Source organism: Budorcas taxicolor, chromosome 14 (assembly GCF_023091745.1).
Source record: "Budorcas taxicolor isolate Tak-1 chromosome 14, Takin1.1, whole genome shotgun sequence".
Taxonomy (NCBI): Eukaryota; Metazoa; Chordata; class Mammalia; order Artiodactyla; family Bovidae; genus Budorcas; species Budorcas taxicolor.
In genome coordinates, this window is record NC_068923.1 from 80,442,705 (window position 1) to 80,468,762 (window position 26,058).

Below are 26,058 nucleotides of genomic sequence, written 5' to 3' on the forward strand. Positions count from 1 at the left end.
CAGAAAAATGTTTCAATTTGATGATATAAAATTCTAAAACATCTTGGAAAATGTACATGCAATTTTTTTTCAGACAAAGAAAATCAAGAATGTGAGGAGTCCCACAAGCCTTGGCCTATTGAGTGACCCTGGAGAAATCAAAGTACCTTCAGCTAATCGATATCACTGATGTGTTTTCCCAATAGCCATCAAAATGACACTGATTCTGAGGAAACCATTTTCAACGTGAAAATGAAAGTGTCAGTTACTCAGTCATGTCCAACTCTTTGAGACTCCATGGACTATAGCCCACCAGGCTCCTCTGTCCATGGAAATCTCCAGGCAAGAATACTGGGTAGCCATTCCCTTCTCCAAAGGATCTTCCCGGCCCAGGGATTGACCCTGGGTTTCCTGCATTGCAGGTGGATTCTTTACCATCTAAGCCACCAGGGAAGCCTTTCAATGTGAAACACATCACAGATTTTCCCTCTACTGCTGTAAGAGTACAAAACATGTGCTCACCAACTTGCTTCAAGTGACTATAATTCTAAGAACACAATGAGGCTGTCAAAGAGGACCGTTACAGACTAAGAAAAAGATAGACGTTCCAGTTGTATCGAAAGCAATAACCTTAGGGAGCTGCAAAGACATCAGCCTTGGACCACCCTGTTCGTGAGGCAATGAACCAGAAACTAGGAAGTAGGAAACAAAAAGAGACGAAATAAAAAGACAGAGTCCAAAGCAAAAAATAAAAAGAAAAAAAGCAAGAAATAAAGAGAATAATAAGAGAGAAGGGCAGCAATGGTTAGTACAGAGAGGCACAGAGAAAGAAACAATGAAGAGAGAGACGGAGTACAAACAACAGGGATACAAAGAGAAAGAGAAATAAAGATTCACAACTGTTGAGAAGAAACACCTAAATTTCCTAGTGCTTCATGATGTAATTCAATACTAACTGTAGTCTTTTGATTATTGAACACGTTTCTTGGGTTCATCCACAATACCAATTATCAAAAACCTATAGTTATTAACCAATGATACCGTCCATTAGTAAAAGGGAGTTAGAGATTTGTTAAAGGAAAGGACAGGAGGAAATGTGAGCTGGAAAAGGGTGTTTTATAGAAAGGATACCTGGGTATCATCAACCTACATTATTTCATCATCAAGTCTCTAGGGAACACCATCCATACATTCAGATTTTAAAAGAAACCTTCTTCCTAGAAGATTTTCCAAAAAAATTAAACTAATGTGACCTAAGGGTCTGACTATGCTAAAGGCTGCACAAAGCAAATGTAAAAGAAGACATCATCCCTGCTTTCAGAAGTTTTGAAAGTTAAAAGATAAAAATGACAAATATTGTATATTATATCCAAACTAAAAACATATAAGTAAAAAGTGAAGATTTTACATTGTGTAAACATAAATCTAAGTGATTGCCATAAGATTATGGATGATGAGGTAACTAGATAATGTTTAAAAAGTAAAAGAGAAATGGTTTCCTTTCCTCTTGGAGAAAATGGCAAATTACCCAGATGTCTACCTTAACCTCATGGCTCATGGACAGCCAGGTAGATCAAAGTGCTGGGCTAATTATACTCTTTAGCTTATAGTATACCATCCTCATTGGCCTCTTCAAGGCAAATGTCTTATTTGCTTGTTTTTAATTTATTTATTCTATTTCCCAACCTGGTAAAGAGACTGAGAACCCCCAGGGAATTTTACTTTGGAGGCCAGTGGGATTTGATTACAGAACTTCCACAGGACTGGGGAAACAGACTCTTGGAGGGCACAAACAAAACCGCGTGTGCACCAGGACCCAGGAGAAAGGAACCGTGTCCACATGAGAGACTGAGCCAGACTTGCCTGGGAGTGTCCAGGAGTCTCTGACGGAGGCATGGGTTGACAGTGGCCTGCTGTGGGGTCAGGGGCACTGAATACAACAGCACGTGCACAAGTCCCTTTAATGGAGGTCACCATTATCCTCATTACCCCTACTATAATTTGGCCTCAGGCTAAACAACAGGAAGGGAACACAGCCCCACCAGTCAACAGAAAATTGGAATAAAGATTTACTGAGCATGGCCCCACACATCCATCACAGAAAAGACAGAAAGAAAACCATAATCACAGAAAACTAAGCAAACTGATCACATGGACCACAGCCTAACTCAATGAAACTATGAGCCATGCCCTGTAGGGCCACCCAAGACAGATGGCTCATAGCGGAACGTTCTAACAAAATGAAGTCCACTGGAGAAGGGAATGGCAAACCACTTGAATATTCTTGCTTTGAGAACTCCATGAACAGTATGAAAAGGCAAAAAGTAATTGCACCCAAGTACTTCATTTTGGACTCTTTTGTTGACTATGAGGATTACTCCATTTCTTCTAAGGGATTCTTGCCCACAGTAGTAGATATAATGGCCATCTGAATTAAATTCACTGATTCCAGTCCATTTTAGTTCACTGATTCCTAAAATGTCAATGTTCACTCTTGCCATCTCCTGTTTGACCACTCCCAATTTACCTTGATTCATGGACCTAACATTCCAGGTTTCTATGCAATATTGTTCTTTACAGGATCAGACTTTACTTCCATCACCAGTCACATTCACAGCTGGGTGTTGTTTTCACTTTGGTTTCATCTCTTCATTCTTTTTGGAGTTATTTCTGGTTCCAAATTAGGAAAGGAGTACATCAAGAATGTATATTGTCACCCTGCTTATTTAACTTATATGCAGAGTACATCATGTGAAATGTAGGACTGGATGAAGCACAAGCTGGAATCAAGATTGCCTGGAGAAATATCAATAACCTCAGATATACAGATGACACCACCCTTATGGCAGAAAGTGAACAGGAACTAAAGAACCTCTTGATGAAAGTGAAAGAGGAGAGTGAAAAAGTTGGCTTAAAGCTCAACATTCAGAAAACGAAGATCATGGCATCTGGTCCCATCACTTCATGGCAAATAGAAGGGGAAACAATGGAAACAGTGAGAAACTTTATTTTCTTGGGCTCCAAAATCACTGCAGATGGTGACTGCAGTCGTGAAATTAAAAGATGCTTGCTCCTTGGAAGGAAAGCTATGACTAACCTGCTGCTAAGTCGCTTCAGTCATGTCCGACTCTGTGTAACCCCATAGACAGCAGCCCACCAGGCTCCCCCGTCCCTGGGATTCTCCAGGCAAGAACACTGGAGTGGGCTGCCATTTCCTTCTCCAATGCATGAAAGTGAAAAGTGAAAGTGAAGTTGCTCAGTCGTGTCCAACTCTCAGCGACCCCATGGACTGCAGCCCCCCAGGCTCCTCCATCCATGGGATTTTCCAGGCAAGAGTACTGGAGTGGGGTGCCATTGCCTTCTCCGATGACTAACCTAGACAGCATATTAAAAAGCAGAGACATTACTTTGCCGACAAAGATCCATCTAGTCAAAGCTATGGCTTTTCAAGTGATCATGTATGGACGTGAGAGATGGACCAGAAAAACAGTTGAGTGCCAAAGAATTGATGCTTCTGAACTGTGGTGTTGGCAAAGATTCTTGAGAGTCCCTTGGACTGCAAGGAGATCCAACCAGTCAATCCTTAAGGAAATTAGTCCTGAATATTCATGGGAAGGACTGATACTGAAGCTGAAATTCCAACACTTTGCCACAATGCAGAGAACTGACTCATTGGAAAAGACCCTGATGCTGGGAAAGACTGAAGGCAGCAGGAGAAGGGGACGATAGAGGATGAGATGGTTGGATGGCATCACTGACTCAATAGACATTAGTTTCAGCAAGGTCTGGGAGATGGTGATGGACAGGGAAGCGTGGCGTGCTGCAGTCCATGGGATCGCAAAAGTCAGACACAAGTTAGTGACTGAACTGAACTGAACCAATTCTATTTTACCCCCATTCTTCATTCCTAATTCTAACCCATGTCCTGGGTAGGTAACTATTCTAAAGATATTTTTTGCATATATGTCTTCTTGTAAAATGTGAACTATAATTCTGCATACATGAAAAACTATATTTTATGTATGCAACTATATTAGGTATGCCATTCTATTTTTTATTTTTTTACTCAGCTTTATACATGTAAGATATAACAGTATAATACATCTATGTTGAGATATATATATATATATATAAATTATATATATATAGTTCAGTTTGTTGCTTCCAACTTCTGTATAGCATACCCTGGGGGACATCTACCATACTTCACGTGTCTACTCTCCCAGTGATGGACCTCCAGATGAGCCTTACCCCCACAAATAAGGCTACAATAATCATCCTGCATTCATCCCCTTAGGTAGTACATATGTGTACCTGTGTGAAAATGTCTTTGAGAAATATACTAAGGAAGTGAATTACTTGCTCACTGGGTATGAAAATATATTTAAGTGGACTAAATATTACCAGTTTGCTCTCCAGAATGGTGGCACCATGCTTCATGCCCACCAATCAATATATAAGGGTTCCTATGTCACCAAGGCACTACCAATACATTTTTACATCTCAGCTGTAAAATTATTTCATTATTTTTAAAACTTGCATTGATCTGATTACTAATAAGTTAAGATCTCTTAATAGACTTATCAACTTTCAGGCTTCCACTTCTTTAAACTGTTTATTCAGAGCCTTAGTTCATTTTTCTAACAGGGTTACTGCCTTTTTCTTGTTGATTTCCAGTAGTTCATAGCCTACATGTAATCTAATAACAATTTTAGACAGTGTTGATATCTTCTCCCATTTCTCCATCTGCCTAACAGCTTTGTTCATGGTATCTTTCATTGAATAGTAATTTTTAATTCTGATGCTATCAAATTCAGGGATGTTTTCATCTTGTGGTTTGTGCTTTTTAAGTTATGTTTGTGTGAGAGTGTTAAGGCACATAGGAGACAGATACAGTGTCCCTATTCTTGAGGAAACAACCAAGAGGAAAACAGATACACCTGCAAAGTGTTGGCAGAAAGATCCACCAAGAGGCAAGGTGAAGAGGGAAGGCCATTGAGAAGGTATGACTTGAGACATGACTGCCACATATTATATGCTGTGTTACTTGGACAAAGTGCTGAACCGCCCAGAGCCTGCAATGTGTAAAGAGTGAACAACACCTAACCCAAAAGACAACATAAGTTACAGAATGGGCCCGATGACTCATGTATAACAGATGCGCTCTCAATAAATGTGAGTTCCTTTACCCCCTTTCTTCTCATTCCCAATCCTGATGTGATGCTGAAGAACGAATTTGCAACTTGGAACACTTTAGAATCAGATCCTTCAGCTGACCCCACACCTCCAAAGTCCGAGTACCATCGGTAGACATAGGCTCTTGAGAGCACTTCTGCCCATACTGCATTAGGTATCAGACAAAGGTTAAGTCCTGACAAAACAAACAAACAAACAAATTTAAAAAAAAAAAAAAAAAACAGTGAAAATGCTCTTTTCCTAATGATGCCAAAGGAAGAAAAGTGGACAGGTGCAAATAACTAATTATCTGATTTTAAGTTCTTGGTTATAAATCAGTTAGCACCTCACTAAGAAATGGATCAAATGTAGAAGGCCTTCATTTGATGGATGTGCTGGGAGTATGCAGGAGGGCTATTTTAAATTCCCATAAGATTAATATGGTGAGAATTTGGTATAAGATTATGCTGTAGCTTTCCAGGCTTTCTGATCCATGTTGCTAAAATTTTCAAAAAGAGTCCATGGGTAAACAACCTCACCGTGATTTGATTGGTGTTCATTTATCCTCCTCTTTCCTTTGCGCCTTTACCTCAGATGCAAAGCAAACTTTAAATATCTTTTTAAAATCTGTAATATTTATCACAATCTACTCATCAAATCAACATCTAGTTAATATGCATTAGTATTACATTACTAGGTGTAGTGCTGAAGGAGATACAAAGATAATGAAGATGTGCATTTCCCTGGAGTAGGTCACAATTTCTCAAGAGATAACCATGTAAACAACTAATTATCAGTTCAGTTCAGTTCAGTTCAGTTCAGTCGCTCAGTCATGTCTGACTCTTTGGACCCCATGAATCGCAGCACGCCAGGCCTCCCTGTCCATCACCAACTCCTGGAGTTCACTCAGACTCACGTCCATCAAGTCGGTGATGCCATCCAGCCATCTTATCCTCTGTTGTCCCCTTCTTCTCCTGACCCCAATCCCTCCCAGCATCAAAGTCTTTTCCAAGAAGTCAAGTCTTTGCATGAGGTGGCCAAAGTACTGGAGTTTCAGCTTCAGCATCAGTCCTTCCAAAGAAATCCCAGGGCTGATCTCCTTCAGAATGGACGGGTTGGATCTCCTTGCAGTCCAAGGGACTCTCAAGAGTCTTCTCCAACACCACAGTTCAAAAGTATCAATTCTTTGGCGCTCTGCCTTCTTCACAGTCCAACTCTCATATCCATACATGACCACAGGAAAAACCATAGCCTTGACTAGACGGATCTTAGTCAGCAAAGTAATGTCTCTGCTTTTGAATATGCTATCTAGGTTGGTCATAACTTTTCTTTCAATGAGTAAGCGTCTTTTAATTTCATGGCTGCAATCACCGTCTGCAGTGATTCTGGAGTCCAAAAAAATAAAGTCTGACATTGTTTCCACTGTTTCCCCATCTATTTGCCATGAAGTGATGGGACCAGATGCCATGATCTTCATTTTCTGAATGTTGAGCTTTAAGCCAACTTTTTCACTCTCCTCTTTCACTTTCATCAATAGGCTTTTTAGTTCCTCTTCACTTTCTGCCATAAAGGTGGTGTCATCTGTATATCTGAGGTTCTTGATATTTCTCCCGGCAATCTTGATTCCAGCTTGTGTTTCTTCCAGTCCAGCATTTCTCATGATGTACTCTGCATATAAGTTAAATAAGCAGGGTGACAATATATAGCCTTGATGTACTCCTTTTCCTATTTGGAACCAGTCTATAGTAAACTGTGATCACTGTATAATACAGGCAAACAATGTGCTATGAGAATGAAGATGAAAGAACAATTACATTTATTTAGGTTTGGGTTCAAGAAAGACTTAGAGAAGAGAGCCACCTTAAATGAGTCTTTAAAATGGGTAGGAATTCTCTAAACAGAGAAGGGTTGGATTGGGTTAGGATTAGGGTTGGGTTAGCAGAGATCCAGGCAGCAGCTTTTAAATCAAGGAGGAATGAATATGTCCAGGCAAGAGCAGTTAGGATCATGTGGCTGAAGCACAAGGTGGATGGCTTGGGAGAAACTAGACACAAGCCTAGAAACACAGCCTGGGGTCACTTTTTAAAAGGTCATAAGGATCTAAACTATACTGTGAAAAATGAAAAGCATTTAGGTAAGGGAGTGACACAATGAGATCTCTATTTCACAAAGACAACTGAATCAGCAGTATGGAAACTGATTAAAATGAGACTGGAGTCAGGAAAATCAGTTAGGAAGTGATTATAACACTGTAGGCAGGAGAACCCTGAGAATAGAAAAGTGGAGTCATGTGACATTTCAGTCTTGGTGACCAACTGAATGCTGGAGTGAGATAAATGGAAAGATTCATTCAACAAATATTTCTCAAAACTTTTCTGTATATGAGTTACTATGTTAAGAGCTAAGACAGAATTTATCAACTTTGGCACTACTGGCACTTTAGAATGGATGATTATTTGATGTGGGGTAAAGGCACGCTTGTTCTGTACACTGTGAGATGTTTAGCAGTATTCCTGACCTCTACCCATTAAAGGCATTGCCTCTCATCGAAAATGTGTCCAGATGTTGCCAAATTTCCCCTAAGGAGCAAAATTATCCCCAGTCAAGAACCACTAGAACTGGGATCTCTAATTCTAAGAGGCTTATTACATGTAGAGAAATGCTGATGACATACACAAGTATAGGGTACAAAAAAAGGAGAAAAGAGGAAGTTGCCAATACTTCTTTGGGGATGAGTAAGCACAGAAAAAATCTCCATAGAAGAGGAGACATTAAAGCTGAATCCTTAAATAAGGGCATTCCTGGCATGGAAAAACAGACTGGTTCCAAATAGGAAAAGGAGTACGTCAAGGCTGTATATTGTCACCCTGTTTATTTAACTTCTATGCAGAGTACATTATGAGAAACACTGGGCTGGATGAAGCACAAGCTGGAATCAAGACTGCCGGGACAAATATCAATAACCTCAGATATGCAGATGACATCACTCTTATGGCAGAAAGTGAAGAGGAACTAAAAAGTCTCTTGATTAAAGTGAAAGAGAAGAGTGAAAAAGTTGGCTTAAAGCTCAACATTCAGAAAATGAAGATCATGGCATCTGGTCCCATCACTTCATGGCAAATAGATGGAAATATTTCCAACAGTGGAAATAGTGGCTGACTTTATTTTGGGGGGCTCCAAAATCACTGCAGATGGTGACTGCAGCCATGAAATTAAAAGATGCTTGCTCCTTGGAAGAAAAGTTATGACCAACCTAGATAGCATATTGAAAAGCAGAGACATTACTTTGCCAACAAAGGTCCATCTAGTCAAGCCTATGGTTTTTCCAGTAGCCATGTATGGATATGAGAGTTGGACTATAAAGCAGGCTGAGCACCAAAGAATTGATGCTTTTGGAATACGGTGTTGGAAAAGAGTCCCTTGGACTGCAAGGAGATCCAACCAGTCTGTCTAAAGGAAATCAGTCCTGAATATTCATTGGAAGGACTGATGCTGAAGCTGAAACTCCAATACTTTGGCCACCTGCTGTAAAGAACTGACTCATTTGAAAAGACCTTGATGCTGGGAAAGACTAAAGGTGGGAGGAGAAGGGGACAACAGAGGATGAGATGGTTGGATGGCATCACCGACTTGATGGACATGAGTTTGAGTAAACTCTGGGAGTTAGTGATGGACAGGGAGGCCTGGCGTGCTGCAGTTCATGGGGTCACAAAGAGTTGGACACGACTGAGTGACTGAACTGAACTGAACTGGCAGGTGACCAAAACATGAAAGTAAGATACCATATCTGATATTAGCAAAATTTTGAGGCTCTGAGTCTGAGCACCTGGGTTGTTGGCAATGATATTAATGAAGATGAGAAACACTGGAGAGACAGGATGCTCAATTTGCGGGTTTGCAAGACAACCAGTAGTTCTCAGAAATCCAAGTAGAAAATCGTCCTCCAGTTTTCCACAGATAGCTCACAGTCTTAACCCAGACACACAAATTAATAAATGCTGTAATACTCAAGTCTAGAGATGGAAAGCTTAAAAACATTAGCTCCAGTTATATAAGGAATCTGCTCCATAGCATGTGCCTAGAATACTTCTCTTTTAATATTCTGATCATCTTCACCCATCCCTTCCGGATTCTCAGAAAAAAAAAAAAAAAAAACAGCCTTTCTAATCTAGAAAGATGTTATAGACTTATATGTCAGCCATTTTTCATTTTATAAGTGACAAAATTAAGGCCATAGAGATTAAATGACTGGGCCAAGGTCACACAGCTAGGTGGCTAAACCAAGGATACAGCATGGGCTTCCAGGGAGATGAGCTCTGCACCATAATACCTGTACCTAGAGGTCCTTTTATGCAGACCTTACCCTATCTCCTCTGGGAATTTTCCCACACCTGATCCAGCCTAACTCTCCGGTCTTCTCAGAGCTTAAAATAGATCAGTTGCCAGACAATTGTTTATGTACCTTGAGCTCCATGGAAGAGGGCATGGGGTGAAAGTGAGTCTTAGAACACCACAGTAGACTCCAATGAGTAAAATTCACTTCCCCTTGGGTTTTTAAGGCCCCAGCAGTAATCAGTAACTTGGCTTAGTTTTCCCAGTCAGAGAGCCAGAGAAGAGCAGGCCCAGCTAAAATACAAGAAATGAGTATAGAAAAGAAAGAGAAATGAGAAGAAATATCCATAATAAGGTACAGACACTGGTATCATCATAGTGCAGGTACCAGCAACTCTTGAGACAGATCAGCTTCAGTCAAATGGATAAAAAAGGAAATCTTAGAAGTGAAAATAACATTAAGTTATTTGTATGTGAGGCAATATAGTCTAATGACGAAAAGCACAAACTCTGGAATTTGACACTTGTTCATGCCTGAACTTGGCCTCTCACTAGTTGTGTAACCCTGGGCAGACTGTCCAATCTTTTGTAGTCTGTTTTTCTCATTTGTTCAAAACAAAACAAACAAAAACCTGTAGACCTTTAAAGACAGTTAAGAGGGTTAAAGAGAAAATATATATGTACACACACACACACACACACACACACACACACACACACTGGTATAGATGAGCAATAACAGAAGGCAATTAAGCAAACTCCTCGTTGACAATATAGAACCCGAGTGGAGGGTTCTCTAAAGCCTTAGAGGACTCTACCAATTATTCATACAGCCTCAGAGAGATCACAACTAGCCATCCCAGTGGTATATCCAGAATGTTGGAGTGAGAAACTTGGCAGCTCTTCTTCCCTATGAAACATTTAACTGGGAAAAAATATTTTTAAAAAATCACTTAAAGTCTCTCAACATTGTCCTAAGGGCATATAGCAAGTAGAAAAACACTCATTCAAGAAAATACACTATTAATAAATCTAAGTTAGAATTATGAGTCTGTAGCTTTTGGCAATGACCTGCTTCCTTCTCACATCCCCAGTTCCATGTTATAGAAACTGTATTCTGGTCACTTCACCCCATTTCTCTACCCAGCCTCTACCTGTCTGGTAGAAACACTATGCCAATGATATTAATGGTGGAAATAGCCATGAGAAGACTGGAACCTGACCACAGCTATCTTAGCTTGCTCATAGGAAGAGGTCCCATAGTGGGACAGGCAAGCTGAAAAGACCAGTAGCCACCACCCCTCCCTTCTAGCACCTCCCAGGGATGTCACTCTAGGGAAGCAGGCCACAATCTCTGTGCTGAGATCCTGGGAACTCCCAGGGAAGAGGTAAGCCAAGTGGATGAAGTTCTTAACCAGGGATGAGGTTCTTAATCAGGATGGTGATTTTATTTGGAACAGAAAACAGACAATTCCATACCTGAGGATGCTGTTGCAAATGATGGAGAGCTTGGGAGATACTGATACTTCATGATACTGAGAGTTTCATGATACTGCTAGCAACAAGCCAAATGGAAGAACAATCAGAACTTCACAGCAACAACAATAACAACAACAACAACAAAAAAACCCAGGAGAAACAACAACCAAGAAAAGCCCTCCCTGGATCACAATAAACCCTGGGGCTTGGGAAGGCTATATGCACATGTTCCTACTTAGAAACAATTGAAACTGGACATGGGTCAGATTGAAAACATTTCCAAGCTGCACACAGATCCCTCAACAAAGGGCAGAGGCCCTACTGGCACAAGAGGCTCAAGTGCAACCTCTAACCAAATACTGGCTGAAAAATAAGCTATTCTGACACAGGGGAAAATATTATTAAACTGGGCTTAATATTAAAATCATACACATCCTCGCAAGCTGGAACACTATGTACATGTCCAAGGCTGTGACCTCTCAAGACTGATTGGAGAAGAGGTGTTCAAGCTACTAGGCCCTGACTGAACCCGGGGCAAAAACATAAATTCTTTAGTTTTAATAACAGCCCTTAAACAACACAAACATCCAACAATAAGGGGTAAAAATATAACTGGCTAAGGGGACCTAACCACAACCTTTGACCAGTAAGTGGCCTGTATAGACCTCAGGATGACACCTGGAGAGCCCGACTAAAGGAAAAATAAAAGCACTGTGAATAGGGACATCAGAATCTGTACACTATGGGAGAAAGAGACTTCACAAAGTTAGTAAAACTAACTCATTAAGCTAATAAAGGACAAAACAATAAAAACATCAATCTCCAGTAGGCAGTGGAGAAGGGACAAGAATCAGTACTCAGAATTGCTAAAATACATTATTTAAAATCAGTTTTAAACAACAACAAAAATAAACGGGACATGAAAAGAAATAGGCAAGTGTGACCAATACACACACAAAAAAAGCAGGCAAGAGAAACTGCCTGGAGAGGGTTAGTTGTCACAGACATAGACTTCGAAGCAGCTATTATAAACATGCTCAAGGAACTAAAGGAAACCGTACTTAAAGAATTAAAGGAAGGTATGATGACAATGTTTCATCAAATGGAGAATACCAATCAAAAGACAGAAATGAGACAAAAGACCAAAAGGAAATTGTGGAGTTGAAAAGTAAAATAACTGAAAAGAAAAATTCAGTAGAGGGACTCAGTAGTATATTTAAGCTATCAGATTGATACAGATTATGCAATCTGAAGAAAAAAGAGAGGGGGGAAAGAGAAGAAGAAAATGGGCAGAGCCTCAGAGAAGTACGGGAGTGCACCAACATACTCATAACCGAAGTACCAGAAGGAGAAAAGAGCAAAAAGAGGGTAGAAAATATATATATATAAAAAAAAAACAGTTGAAAAATTTCCAATTGATGAAAGATATTAATCTATAAGTGAAGTTCAACAACCTCTAATCAAGATAAAAGGAAAGAGATTCCCACCTAGATACATCAAAATCAAAACACTGAAAACTGGTAACAAAGACAAAAATCTTGAAATCAGTAACAGCAAAATGACCTGTCACATAGAAGCATACCTCATTTTACTGTCCTTCTCGGTTACTGTGTTTTTCTTTTTAACAAATTGAAGGTTTATGGCAATCCTGTGTTGAGCAAGTCCATTGGTGCCATTTTCCAAACAGCATTATTTTTTAATTAAGGCATGTACATTTTTTAGACATACTGATATTACCCGCTTAATGGACTATAGTATAGTATAAATATAACTTTTATATGTACTAGGAAACAAACAAACAAACAAATCATGTGACTCACTTTCTTGCAATATTCACTTTATTGCAGAGGTCCGGAACCAAACCACAACATCTCCAAGGTATGTCTGTACAAGGGAATTCCAGCAATGTGAACAGCTAACTTCTCATCAGATACAATGGAGGCCAGAGAACAATGAAATGACAAATTCAAAGTGTCAGAAGTAATAAAAAAACGGCTCAAGAATCTGATGAGAGTAAATATATACACCACCATATATAAAACAGAAACACAGATAGCCAGTGAAAATTAGCTGTATGAATCAGGGAGCTCAAACTGGTACTCTGAGATGATCCAGAGGGGAGGGAGGGGGTGGTAGGTGGGAGAGAGGGGATACATGTATATCTGTGGCTGATTCATGTTGATGTATGGCAGAAACCAACACAGTGCTGTGAAGCGATTATCTTTCAATTAAAAATAAATTGAAAAAAGAGTCCTACGAATTTGCAGGGCAGGAATAGAGACACGGACCTAGAGAACATACTTTGGACACAGCAGGGTAATGAGCTGTTGTTCAGTCGCTCAGTCATGTCCGACTCTTTGAGACCCCATGGACTGCAGCACACCAGGCTTTCTACACCATAACCAACTGGGATTTATCCCAGGAATGTAAGGTTGGTTTAACATCTGAAAATCAATAAATGAAATGTATCCAATTCAATGGAGAAAAAATAGTCTTTTCAACAGGTAATGCTAAGACAAATGAATAACCACAGCAAAAGAACAAAGTTGGACTCCTACCTCACATCTAAAATTAACTCACAAACCTAAATGTAAGAGCAAAAGTTATAGAACTCTTAGAAGAATAAATAAAACTAAGAATAAAACAGGAATAAATCTTTGTGACCTGGTTTAGGCAATGGTTTTTTAAATATAACAGTAAAAGTACAATCAACAGAAAACAATTAGAGACATTGTACTAATTCAGAATTAAAGACATTTCTGCAGGAAATACAACCATCGAGAAAGTTTAAAAACACACACACACAAAAACAATCCATAGAATGGGGAAGAACATTAGTAAATCACACTGATAAGAGACTTGCATCTAGAATACATGAAGAGCTTATGCAATTCAATAATAAAAATTCAACTAGCACAATTAAAAACTGAGCAAAATGATACCCCTGGTGGTCCAGTGGTTGAGAATCCACCTGCCAATGCAGGGGACACAGGTTCAATCCCTGATCCAGGAAGATTCCACATGCCAAAAAGCAACTAAGCCCATGGCCACAAGTGCTGAGCCCACGTGCCTAGAGCCCATGCTCTGTAATAAGAGAAGCCACTGCAATGAGATGCCCAGGCACTGCAGCCAGAGAGGAGTTCCCACTCGCTGCAACTAAAGAAAGCCCACACACAGTGGCAAAAACCCAGTACAGTCAACAATAAATAAGTAACTTTAAAAAAAAAAACTGGACAAAGGCTTCAAATATATATTTCTCTGAAAAATACACACAAATGGCAGACAAGAACATGGAAAGGAGCTCAAAATCATTAGCCATTAGAGAAGTGCAAATGGAAACCACAATGAATATCACTTCATACCCGCTAGAACAGCTGTAACCAAAAAGACAGAAAACAAGTTCTGACACATAGGTATAAAAATTAGAACACGTGAGTGAAAATGAAAATGAAAAATGGTGTGGTCAGTTTGGAAAACAGCTTGGCAATTCCTCTGAAAGTTAAACAAAGAGTTATCATATACACAAGGAATTTCACTCTTTGGTATATACTCAAGAGAAATAAAGTACATACAAAAAACTTACACATGAATGTTTATAGCATTATTCTTAATAGCTGAAAGGTGGGGAAAAAAATGTTCATCGGTTGATCTATGGATAAATAAAATATGGTATATCTATAAAATGGAAAATTTTTCAACAATAAAAATGAATCAAGTATTGATACATGCTACAACGTGGATGAATCTGAAATACATGCTATGTGAAAAAATTCAGTGACAAAAGAAAATACTAGTGTATTGTTTCTTTCATCTGAATTATCCAGAAAAGGCAAATCCATAAAGACAGGAAATAAATTAGTGGTTGCCTGGGGCTTAGGATGGTGGTAGGAAAGGGATGAAGCATGACTGCTGATGAGTATAAAGTTTCCTCAGGGGGTGATGAAATGTTCTTCAGTTAAGATTGTGCTAGTTCTGTGAATATATTGAAAACTACTAAAGTGTAAATGGGTGAGTAATTATGATATGGGAATTATATCTCAATAAAGATTTTTTTTTTTGCTATGCCCAGGGGTATGCAGGACCTTAACTCCCCATCCAGGGATCAAACCTGTGCTCTCTGCAGTAGAAATGGAGGGGTCTTAACCACTGGACGGACCACCAGGGAAGTCCTGATATCTCAATGAAGATGGTTTTTATTTTTTATTTTTTTTTAATTTATTTTATTTATTTATTTTCACTGGAGGCTAATTACTTTACAATATTGTATTGGTTTTGCCATACATCAACATGAATCTGCCACGGGTGTACACGTGTTCCCCATCCGGAAGCCCCCTCCCACCTCCCTCCCCATACCATCCCTCTGGGTCAGCCCAGTGCACCAGCCCCAAGCATCCTGTATCGTACATCAAAGCTAGACTGGCGATTCATTTCACATATGATATTATACATGTTTCAATGCCATTCTCCCAAATCATCCCACCCTCACCCTCTCCCACAGAGTCCGAAAGACTGTTCTATACATCTGTGTCTCTTTTGCTGTCTCACATACAGGGTTATCGTTACCATGACGATGCTTTTTAAAAGCTGACCATCTGCTTCTCTACTGGATGTTTCTCTTGGCATTAGAGAAGGTCAAAGGTTTTCATAAAGTTTTTAGAAAAGCTCAACTTTTTTTTTTTTATCACCTACAGTTAACCCCTGAACAACACAGGTTTTAACCGCACAGGTCCACTTACACATAGATTTTTTTTCAATAGCAAATACAACAGTACTACATGATCTGTAGTTGGTTGAATATGCAGATGTAGAAACTCACGGATACAGAAGAACCAAACCATATGTGGAGGGATGACTGTAAGTTCTGTGCAGATTCTAACTGTGTGGAAGGTCGGTGCACCAACTCTACTATAGTTACTTTGCCATAGGAAAACAGTCCATGAATACATGCATAGTCCATGAAGAGTCCATTACTGATCAGTGGCTCACTGTTGACTACTTACACATTACTGATCTAAGCGTTTATATTGTCTGATGAAGCTGAGCCAGAGTGCTGTTGAGTAAAGACGGAACACCATCCTAACAACTCTTCACATTAGAGGCCTTGGGTTCTGTTAAAATAATTACTTCAAATCAATTCAATGTGCAAGGCTCTATCCTCTATTTCATTAATTCTAAGAAGTTCTGTTCATTGAGGCCACTTGAAAGAAATCACAGCTTTTGTGACCTATTTACATATATGGCATTCTCTACAAAATGATACTAATGTTATACTAGATAGAAATTATTAAGTGATTCAGTTCATAAGTATCATGGACCAATAGTAGATGCTTCATTTTAAAAAGTGACACTTTCAGAAAAGGCGGGGGGAGAAGGGGAAGGGAGAAAAAGAGTATGAGTACAGAACTCATGAAGCCAATGAAATGGAAAATGATTCTTTCTTTTTATCACCCAATTATAATGTGAACCATGCACACTATAATCAGTTATGTCACATGGCAGTAGTTTTATAATGAACACAGCAAATTGACTTGAGAAAGCAAATCATACCTTCTGGGGGCGTTCCAATGCTGCTGCCAAGACCCAAAATAGCCATCTTGTGAATCCTCGGCTCCAGCATCACAGCAGACTCCTCTCCCCTCTCCCAGTGGGGTATTTTGACAGGCTCCAGGTGGACGTTCTCCAGCCCATCTCCCTTCAGGTTTAGCTGCATGATCTCGATGGCTTTTTCTAGGTTCTTGGAGCCACTTAGTCTGGGCCCAACAGTATCAACCAGAAGTGCCAGTCGCTCATAGGATCTGTTCTGGGCTTTACCATAAACACTAAGGTTGATGATTGATTTAGCAACATCTCCATAGCGGGCTATTTCTTCTTTGACTTCTTGTAAAGTCCTCTGAGAGGGGCCATTCCCATATATAGCTTTCCCAGAGGCCAGGGGTAAAAGGTGAACAACACCGAATAATATGAAGAGAAGGAACTTCATTGTTTTTCCAGTCAGTTTTCTTCCTAAAATCATCTGTGTAAGGAAGAAATGCGTGTTAGGAGAAAAGAGTCTCACAACTACCTGCCCATAACCCAGGGACTGCTTTTCAAATAAGATTCCCCATCCCTTCTCAACCGATACCCAGTTTCCATCAAATTCATAACTCCCAGGAATGAAGGAAAGAGACAGCAGTTGTCCTTATTGATAGCGTAGCATTTATTAAAACCACAAAATCACATATTACCTAGAAATCAGTTTAAAATCTGCCAAAAGATTATAATAAGAAGATACCTAGGAAAGAGAGGAAGAAATAGTGGTAACAGTGATAGGAATGTGCTGTGCTGCGCTCAATCACGTCTGACTCTTTGTGACCCCATGAACTGCCGCTTCGCAGGCTCCTCTGTCCATGGGATTCTCCAGGCAAGAATACTGGAGTAGGTTGCCATGCCCTCCTCCAGGGGATCTTCCCCACCCAGGCCTCCTGCATCGCAGGCAGATTCTGTACCAACGGAGTCACCAGGGAAGCCGAGTGACAGGGTGAGGGCAGTGTTATCTGCTACCCCTTTTTCTGAACAGTGGTAGTGCTCAGTTGTGCCCAACTCTTTGCAGCCCCATGGACTGTAGCCTCCCCCCCTCAGCCCCAGGCTCCTCTGTCTATGGGATTGGAGTGGATTGCCATTCGCTTCTCCAGGAGATCTTTCCGACAGCGCGAGGGCAGTGTTATCTGCTACCCCTTTTTCTGAACAGTGGTAGTGCTCAGTTGTGCCCACCTCTTTGCAACCCCATGGACTGTAGCCACCCCCCCCCACCAGGCTCCTCTGTCTATGGGATTGGAGTGGGTTCCCATTCGCTTCTCCAGGGGATCTTTCTGACCCAGGGATCGAACCCACATCTCTTGCATCTCCTGCATTGGCAGGCAGATTCTTTACCACTAGTGCCCCCTGGAAAGCCCTTCTTATAAACAGAGTATGATCCAAATCCACTTCAGAGTTCCCTCTACCCGAAAGGCCTATGGAACTCATCCTTTGAGGCCCTTTCACATGTTACCTTTTCTTGATCCTCTCCCTAACCCTATCCCCTCCACATCCTTTAATCCTCACAACCCTATGGGACAGTTTCTTATTATTACCTTCATATTAGAATTGAGGATCCTGAGATAGTGAGAGATTAAGTAACTTTCCAAAGATACACAAAGGCTTTCTAGCTCTAGAGACCATAATGTAGACGGTGCTACTCAAAGTATGGTTTGTGGACCAATGTGAGTCCACAGGTGTTTTTCCACAAAATATAAACACAAAGATTAAGAATAAACATATTCAAGGCCTCCTTGGTGGTCTAGTGATTAAGGATCCACCTTGAAATGCAGGGGGCACGGGTTCTATCCATGGTCGGGGAACATCCCACGTGCTCAGGGGAACTGAGCCCATTTACCACGACTACTCCACAACTACTAAGCCCGTGCTCTAGAGCCACCAGCTGCAACTACTGAGCCTGCATGCTGAAACTACTTAGGCCCAAGCACCCTCGACCCTGTGCTCCTCAACAAGAGAAGCCACTGCAATGAGAAGCCTGGGCACCACTAGAGAAAGTCAGAGAGCGGCAACAAAGACGGAGCACAATCGAAAAGAAACAGAGTAAACACATTAAGTGCTGTGCAGCACAGTAGCTAATAGTCTAATGTGATTACAATTTAAATTAAATTAAATTAAATAATCAGCTTCTCAGTCACACTAGCTGCATTTCAAATGCTCAATACCCACATGTCACTAGTGGATATTGCATTGGGCAGCACAGCGAGAACATTCTATCATCATAGAAAGTTCCACTGAACAGCACTAGCTCAGAGTCCTTTATAGATAACTGACAGAACAATGGTATATTTGTCAAATCTAGTAACTAAAAATGGTACTTCCCTTTGTATAACTCATTTTATTTTTCTAATTCACTATGATATTTTGCAAAAGTATCAGTCTGAAACAAATTCTAAATTTAAGAATCTGGTCCTTCATGACAGATAGTTTGAGAAGCACAGTCATAAAGTACTATAAGAATAAATTCCAGATTCAGACAGACAGCATACAAGGCCTCTCAAAATACGGTTCCAACAACCACTTCAAGCTCATCTCTCCTCCTGCCCCTCTAGAGTGCACACATTTTCATTCTCATTCTCATTTCTTCTCTCTCCCTCTCTCTGTCTCTCACATGTACATACACCCCTAAGCTTTGAGAAACTGAACACCTGAACTGTGGCTAGACCACACTGCGATGTTTGTACATGTAAAACATATACCTGATTTGATCTTTAAAATCAACTACTTCATACTTAAGTATGAGAAAACAACATAAATATTTCAGATATATTGGATTATTACTAATCTCACCTATCTCTTTTTTACTTTTCAATATGGCTATTAGAAATTTTTACTTTATATAACATTTATATTTATAATTAGCAATATTCTACCTACACTGAACTGTACCCTGTTCTTCAAATACCCAGGTCCTTTCATAACTCTGAGTCTCTACTTATGTTCATTCCCTTTTATTGCAAGGACCTTTCTTCACCCTGCTCCCTTTCTGTCAAACGTCTATATTCACTCTTAAATGAGAATACATTAGAAATCACCTCTTCTATGGAGCCTTGCCAAACAGTACCCCAGAGGTACATGCATCATTTCTGTGTGTCTGCCATAACTAACTCTGTGTGTGTGTGTGTGTGTGTGTGTGTGTGTGTGTGTGTGTTGCTCAGTCATGTCCAACTCTTTGCAACTCCATGGACTGTAGCCTGCCAGGCTTTTCTGTCCATGGATTTTTCCAGTCTGGAATACTGGAGTGGGTTGCCATTCCCATCTTCAGTGGATCCTCCCAACCCAGGGTTTGAATTTGGGTTTCCTGCACTGCAGGCAGATTGTTTACCATCTGAGCAATCAGGGAAGCCCATAATTAACTGTATTATTAACTAATATATTTGTTTATAAATCTGTCTCTCCTGCTCTCAAAGTCAAGTAGGGTAAATTATTCATCATTTCATCATTATATCCATACATAGGCACTCAATACTTTTTATGAAGGAGTTAATAATCCTTTAATCTCCCTAGGTCTCAGCCTCCCTAGAGTACGAGAGTACTTGTCTTTGCCTCCTTCACAAAGAAGCTATAGGAATTAAAAACTTGATATCATATTTGAAATTATTTTGAAAAATTATAAAAACTATACATGGCTGCTGCTTCTCTTTCATTATAACTATGGTTGACCCCTGAACTACAGTTGATCTGGTGTGAACTTCCCAGGTCCACTAATAGGCAGACTTTTTTCCAATAAATACTACAGTAGTACAAGGTCCAGGGTTGATTGAATCTGTGCATGCAGAACCACGGATCCAGAGGGCTGACTGTGGGACTTCAGGGTCCACCGTGGGTCCTGGAACCAATACCCCTCCTTGTTTAAGGGTCAACACATAGGTTTTTACATTTCTACAGGTACTATACTGATGCTTGTGTTAAAAGCAATTTATAAGAAAAGAAAAAAAGAGGTTAATAAGTTATCTATTAATTAGCACTAACCACAAGTATCTACTTCTTATTAAAAAATTCTCTAAGCCTTCTGCAAACATTAATTCATGATTTCATAATACATGTCTAGTGATGGATTAGAATCATATTACAACAACACTGTAGAGATACCAGTTAACTTAGGGATCCCTAATCCATACCCTCCTTTTATAGAAAGTTAATCAAGGCCTCTGATATAATTCCCAGGCAGCTGACAAGCCAGCAACTACAATCAACCAGGTAAGTGGTCCAACTAACACATACTTCCTAAAGGAGTAAGAATGGTTTTCTTATAGGAAGGGCCTCCCTGATAGCTCAGTTGGTAAAGAATCTGCCTGCGTTGCAGGAGACCCTGGTTAGATTCCTGGGTCAGACGGTCTGCTGGGGAAGGGATGGGCTACCCATTTCAGTATTCTTGAGCTTCCCTTGTGGCTCAGCTGGTAAAGAATCCACCTGCAATGCGGGAGACCTGGGTTTGATCCCTGGGTTGGGAAGATCTGCTGGGGAAAGGAAAGGCTACCCACTTCAGTATTCTGGCCTGGAGAATTCCACTGACTGTACAGTCTGTGCAGTCACAGAGTCGGACAAGACTGAGTCACTTTCACTTTCTTATAGAAAATTATATGCATTAACATTAATAGAAATTCAGTGAAGGATACCTAAAGGCAGTCTGAGAAGCAAATACACATAATAAAATATACGTATATAGAGTAGCACCAGAACAAAGAGAAGAACAAAGGGGACCATGAAAAGCTACAGAAAAGACACAATATCTCAAGACAGGCTCAAGAAATGGCTGCCGCTGCTGCTGCTGAGTTGCTTCAGTCGTGTCCAACTCTGTGCAACCCCATAGATGGCAGCCCACCAGGCTCCTCTGTCCCCGGGATTCTCTAGGCAAGAATTCTGGAGTGGGTCGCCATTTCCTTCTGCAATGCATGTATGCATGCTAAGTGGCTTCAGCCGTATCTGACTCTGTGCGACCCTATGGACAGCAGCCCACCAGGCTCCTCTGTCCATGGGATTCCCTAGGCAAGAATGCTGGAGTAAGCTGCCATTTCCTTCTCCCCAAGAAATGGCTACAGAAGCAGAAAAAAATGAATGGCATCCCTATCAGAGGGCCACCAGAACATCATCTGTCAATCCTGGCTGTCCAGAAAATAACCGGGCCTGAGTCTATCATCTTTACATCTTTTTGCATATATGTCAACTGAATTAACAGGTAATACATCATTTTGATAACAATTCTTAATGCTTTTTAACATGGTCAGTTAACTAAATTTTGACATTAAAAATGATATAATTACTTTAAAACATAATTCAGTATCTTTGAGTATTGTTCTGAGTACCTTAACTTCACTGTTTCTTTAAATCCCACAAATGCAATAAATGCTTATTTTTAAAAGTAATTTAACTTTTTTTTCCCAATGGATCAGTTTTTCCCTGAGTATAAAATTTTCTAAGATCAAAGGCACAAAACAATGCATGACACAAGAAATCACCTAGAATACTTGACATAAGTAAGCACTAAATACATGTTAGTTGATTCTAAACCTAGTTCTCCTCTGTAACATAATCAGAAAATTACCAATGTAATACTTGGCTAGAATGCATAATTATATATCTCTCCAATGGAGCACTACAAAAGTATTGTAGTTTATTTTATTATTATTGTTTTTAGAAAGGTACATTAGCCCAACTAAGATATGTCCTCACTAATAACTAGCAGAAATAATTATAACCAACAGTCTATATTTGGAGAGGTAAGAAAAATGGACCAAGATATTTCTATATCACATTCCACTCAAGAAAAAAAAACAAAAATATCGTATATAATTTAAAAACACAAGGACTATATATAATTTGTACAAATCTGATATACACTTTGTACAAATCTGATATATTTGTACAGTCCTAGCAAGAAATAAAGGATTAAAATAGTGAAATATACACAGAGTAAGACTAAATAAAAGCCAATAATCAAAAACAACTTGAAGAAATTTGTTCCTAATTCGCAGATTTAGGATCGCCATACAACAAAAACATTCATTCTAGAACTGGAGTCAATCCAAATGAGAAGGATGGCCAAAGACCCCAGTTTATTTGCAGGAAAAGACTAAAACACAGCCCACCCCAGTGTGAATATACACAGGCCAAAATTAGAAATACTTTGTTGCATAAAATCAAGAAAGCTTTGGAAAACATAAATATAGATTTACTTGCCAAATCTTTTCACACTCGTACGAGAGGATAACCCTAGTAGCTCAGAGCTAATTTTTGGAAAATCAAAATACGGTTTTACACAGTAAATTATAAACATGTAAATGCTTTACCTAGGAAAAAAGAGGATTGGCTAAAATCATGAAAGATACAGTCACTAAAGCTGAACCCTTGTGGTTCATTTGAACCACAAAACACTGGCACCACACTGACCTCAGTAAATTTCTATAGAGGATCACCAGGAAGGTTTGCTGATCTGAGAGGCTGTCAGTCTGCCCTGGCTCAGAGACAGAACAGGTCCCTATACAGTCATTCAGTCAAATAAAATTAAGCAAGCTATAGTATTTTTCTGTAGTCTGCAAAGGGAGAAAATAATTCTATGGTGATCAATAAAAATAAATAGAATCACTCATCGCAAACATTTCCCCATTATAATTGTAAATGAAGCTTCATTTCTCCAGCCATTTAACAAGAATATATTGAGCATCTTACCTACTAAGCACCAAAGGCACACATGTTTAAGAAAATACTCATACTCTTAAACAGCCGTCAAGAACAATAAACAGACTGAAAATGTGAAAGCCCAATAACTGAGATGGTTACAAGGTTCTGTGAAAACAAAGTGGAGGGGCGATTAGGAGGAGTTTCCTGATAGTGTGGGAAAAAGGCCAGGGTGGCCCTGAAGGAAAGCAGAACAAAGAATGCAAAGACAGAGGGGCTTTACAAAACTTGGGCTAAGGAAAAAATAGCAAGGAGCTGGATAAGCATGGAAGATACAGCACTTCCACTGCTGTGGAAGATACAGCAGTGATAGAAAGGAATTATTCCTCAAGGTCTAACTAAAAAGGTCCTCTGTGTGGAGCTTCAAAGTATACGGGACAGAAGTCCCCAGGGCACTGTAACGGGGGATTAATAAACAGTTTCCACCACACGTGTAGGAAAAGTAATGGAGGCAGGGATGGAGGGAGGGGTGGAGGGAGGGAGGGATGGAAGAAGGAAGGAAGGAAGGATAGTTCTCTTTCTGATCTTCAGTACGACCTGCTCCTTAGCACAAAGAATCCACACAGATTCCACATCAGGACAAGGACAGCATGTAGTTCCACAAAATCCCCAATCAAGCCACTACTTATTACCTATGTGGGTTATTCTTCGGAATTTTCACAGAGGGAAAAATAACCCATGCTTACAAAACATGTGTTTGTCAAATAACTCATTTACAAAGACACTCAAGATTTTATTTAATATCCCTAAATTACTAATAACCCGATTGAAAAAAAAAAAAAAATCCAGCACACTCTTGAGCAAATTACAGGACACTTGAAATGTCTAAACTTGAACTGAAACACATTTTTTAAAATATTATTTTTGTACACAAAAGTTTGAAGTCATTGTTCCTCTACTTGAATTCCAACTGTAGAAATATTAAACGTTATACTCTTCAAAATCTTAAGCAACTATTTTAAAAAACTCATGCTGTATCATGTCTTTGAATTTAGAAAGTTACATATTCAAAGGAACCTTTGGAGCACTGTTTGAAAAAAGACTCTTTTCATATATTGCCTTCATGAGCCATAGTTACAGATTATCTTTTTCACAAAAAGAGATAAAATTGAAATGTCATTTTCATTCTTTTCTACTTAAATTTGGAAGGAAACTTAAGCAAAACCAACTTTGCTTCTGCTGTGAATTACATTCTCTCTAATAATAGGTTTATATTTTGAGGAAACAAAACAAAATCCTTGCTTCTATTTCTAAATCTTTTCCCTGAAATATTATTGTTTGAAAATGTCTCAGGCTATGATAGAAATGCCACAATGAATAGACTAAGTGAAGTTGAAAAGGACACAATGAAAAGAGAATGTGCTGAAAGACAGAAAAAGTAAGATTTAGAGACTGAGATTTTTATTGATTTTTTTTTTATTGTGTCACTTTTTCTTCTAAAGACTGCATATACTACTTATATAAAGACTTAGATATTTTCCCTAAACCTATATTGCTGAACAGGATTCACTGACATAAATTTAACTCTTTGTCTTCAGCCTAGCATGTGTAGCAGATACAATGGCCATAATTGTTAAATACTAGTTTATAAACTGGCACATCAAAATTCACTTCCTGACTCCCACTAATGCTCCTAGATTTATAATAATTAGCCCTTTAACCATCTTAAGGAAGATTGTTTCCTTTATTAAATTCAAAGTTAAAACAAGACCAACCTAGACAGCATATTAAAAAGCAGAGACATTACTTTGCCAACAAAGGTCCATCTAGTCAAGGCTATAGTTTTTCCAGTGGTCATGTATGGATGTGAGAGTTGGACTATAAAGAAAGCTGAGCACCAAAGAACTGATGCTTTTAAACTGTTGTGTTGGAGAAGACTCTTGAGAGACCCTTGGACTGCAAGGAGATCCAAACAGTCCGTCCTAAAGGAGATTAGTCCTGGGTGTTCATTGGAAGAACTGATGCTGAAGCTGAAACTCCAATACTTTGGCCACCTCATGCGAAGAGCTGACTCACTTGAAAAGACCCTGATGCTGGGAAAGATTGAGGGCGGGAGGAGAAGGGGACAACAGAGGATGAGATGGTTGGATGGCATCACCGACTCAGTGGACATGGGTTTGGGTGAACTCCCGGAGTTGGTGACGGACAGGGAGGCCTGCATGCTACCGTTCATGGAGCCACAAAGAGCTGGACACGACTGAGCGACTGAACTAAACTGAACTGCTTTCCATAGCTTATATCTAATCATTCAGTCCTTCAAGAAAGCTCATTGAGAACTTACTATCTGCCAGGAGCTGTGCAAGAATTTAGAAAAGATATAAAAATTAGCAAGACTCAGTTCCTAAGTAGACTCTGTTAATTACTTATTTAATATCCATCCCTCCCTTTTCTTGCTAAACAAAACTGGATTTTATTTGGGGTGCAAAGTGTCCAGCCCCATTAATCTAGGCTTTTTGCCCTTAATATGGATGGCACCAGTCTTATATTTTGTAAATGTGGTGGGTAGGGGAGAGCGTATTTTGTTGTCATAAAGATGTAGGGGTCCTACTAGTAATTAGTTGGCAGAGGCCAGCAACACTAGACATACAGCTCTGTGGAGGGAAATCCTGTCTACTAAGAACTCTCCTATGTTCTACACAGATTTTTATTTTAATGTGAAAACCTATTATTTGAACCTTGACCCTAATTCTATTGTACATACAAATACATGCAAAACTGGTTTTTTTGCAGTTTTAATGCAAGCTGACTTTTTCAAGAAGCAACCACCATGTATATCAAGGGAGGACCATACTGTGCTTTTTCAGGATTTTACTAAGAGCAGTTCATCATTTCGGTGAAACACCA

The 26,058-nt window shown here is 39.6% G+C and overlaps 1 protein-coding gene across 1 annotated transcript in view; it reads right to left on the bottom strand.

Annotated features, from left to right (window-relative positions):
• CPQ (carboxypeptidase Q) overlaps positions 1–26,058 on the bottom strand; it is a 565,709-nt gene that overhangs the window by 419,398 nt on the left and 120,253 nt on the right. Inside the window, exon 2 of the mRNA XM_052651954.1 lies at positions 16,513–16,978. Within this exon, the coding sequence (XP_052507914.1) occupies positions 16,513–16,978 (466 nt within the window). The remainder of the gene's footprint in view (positions 1–16,512; positions 16,979–26,058) is intronic.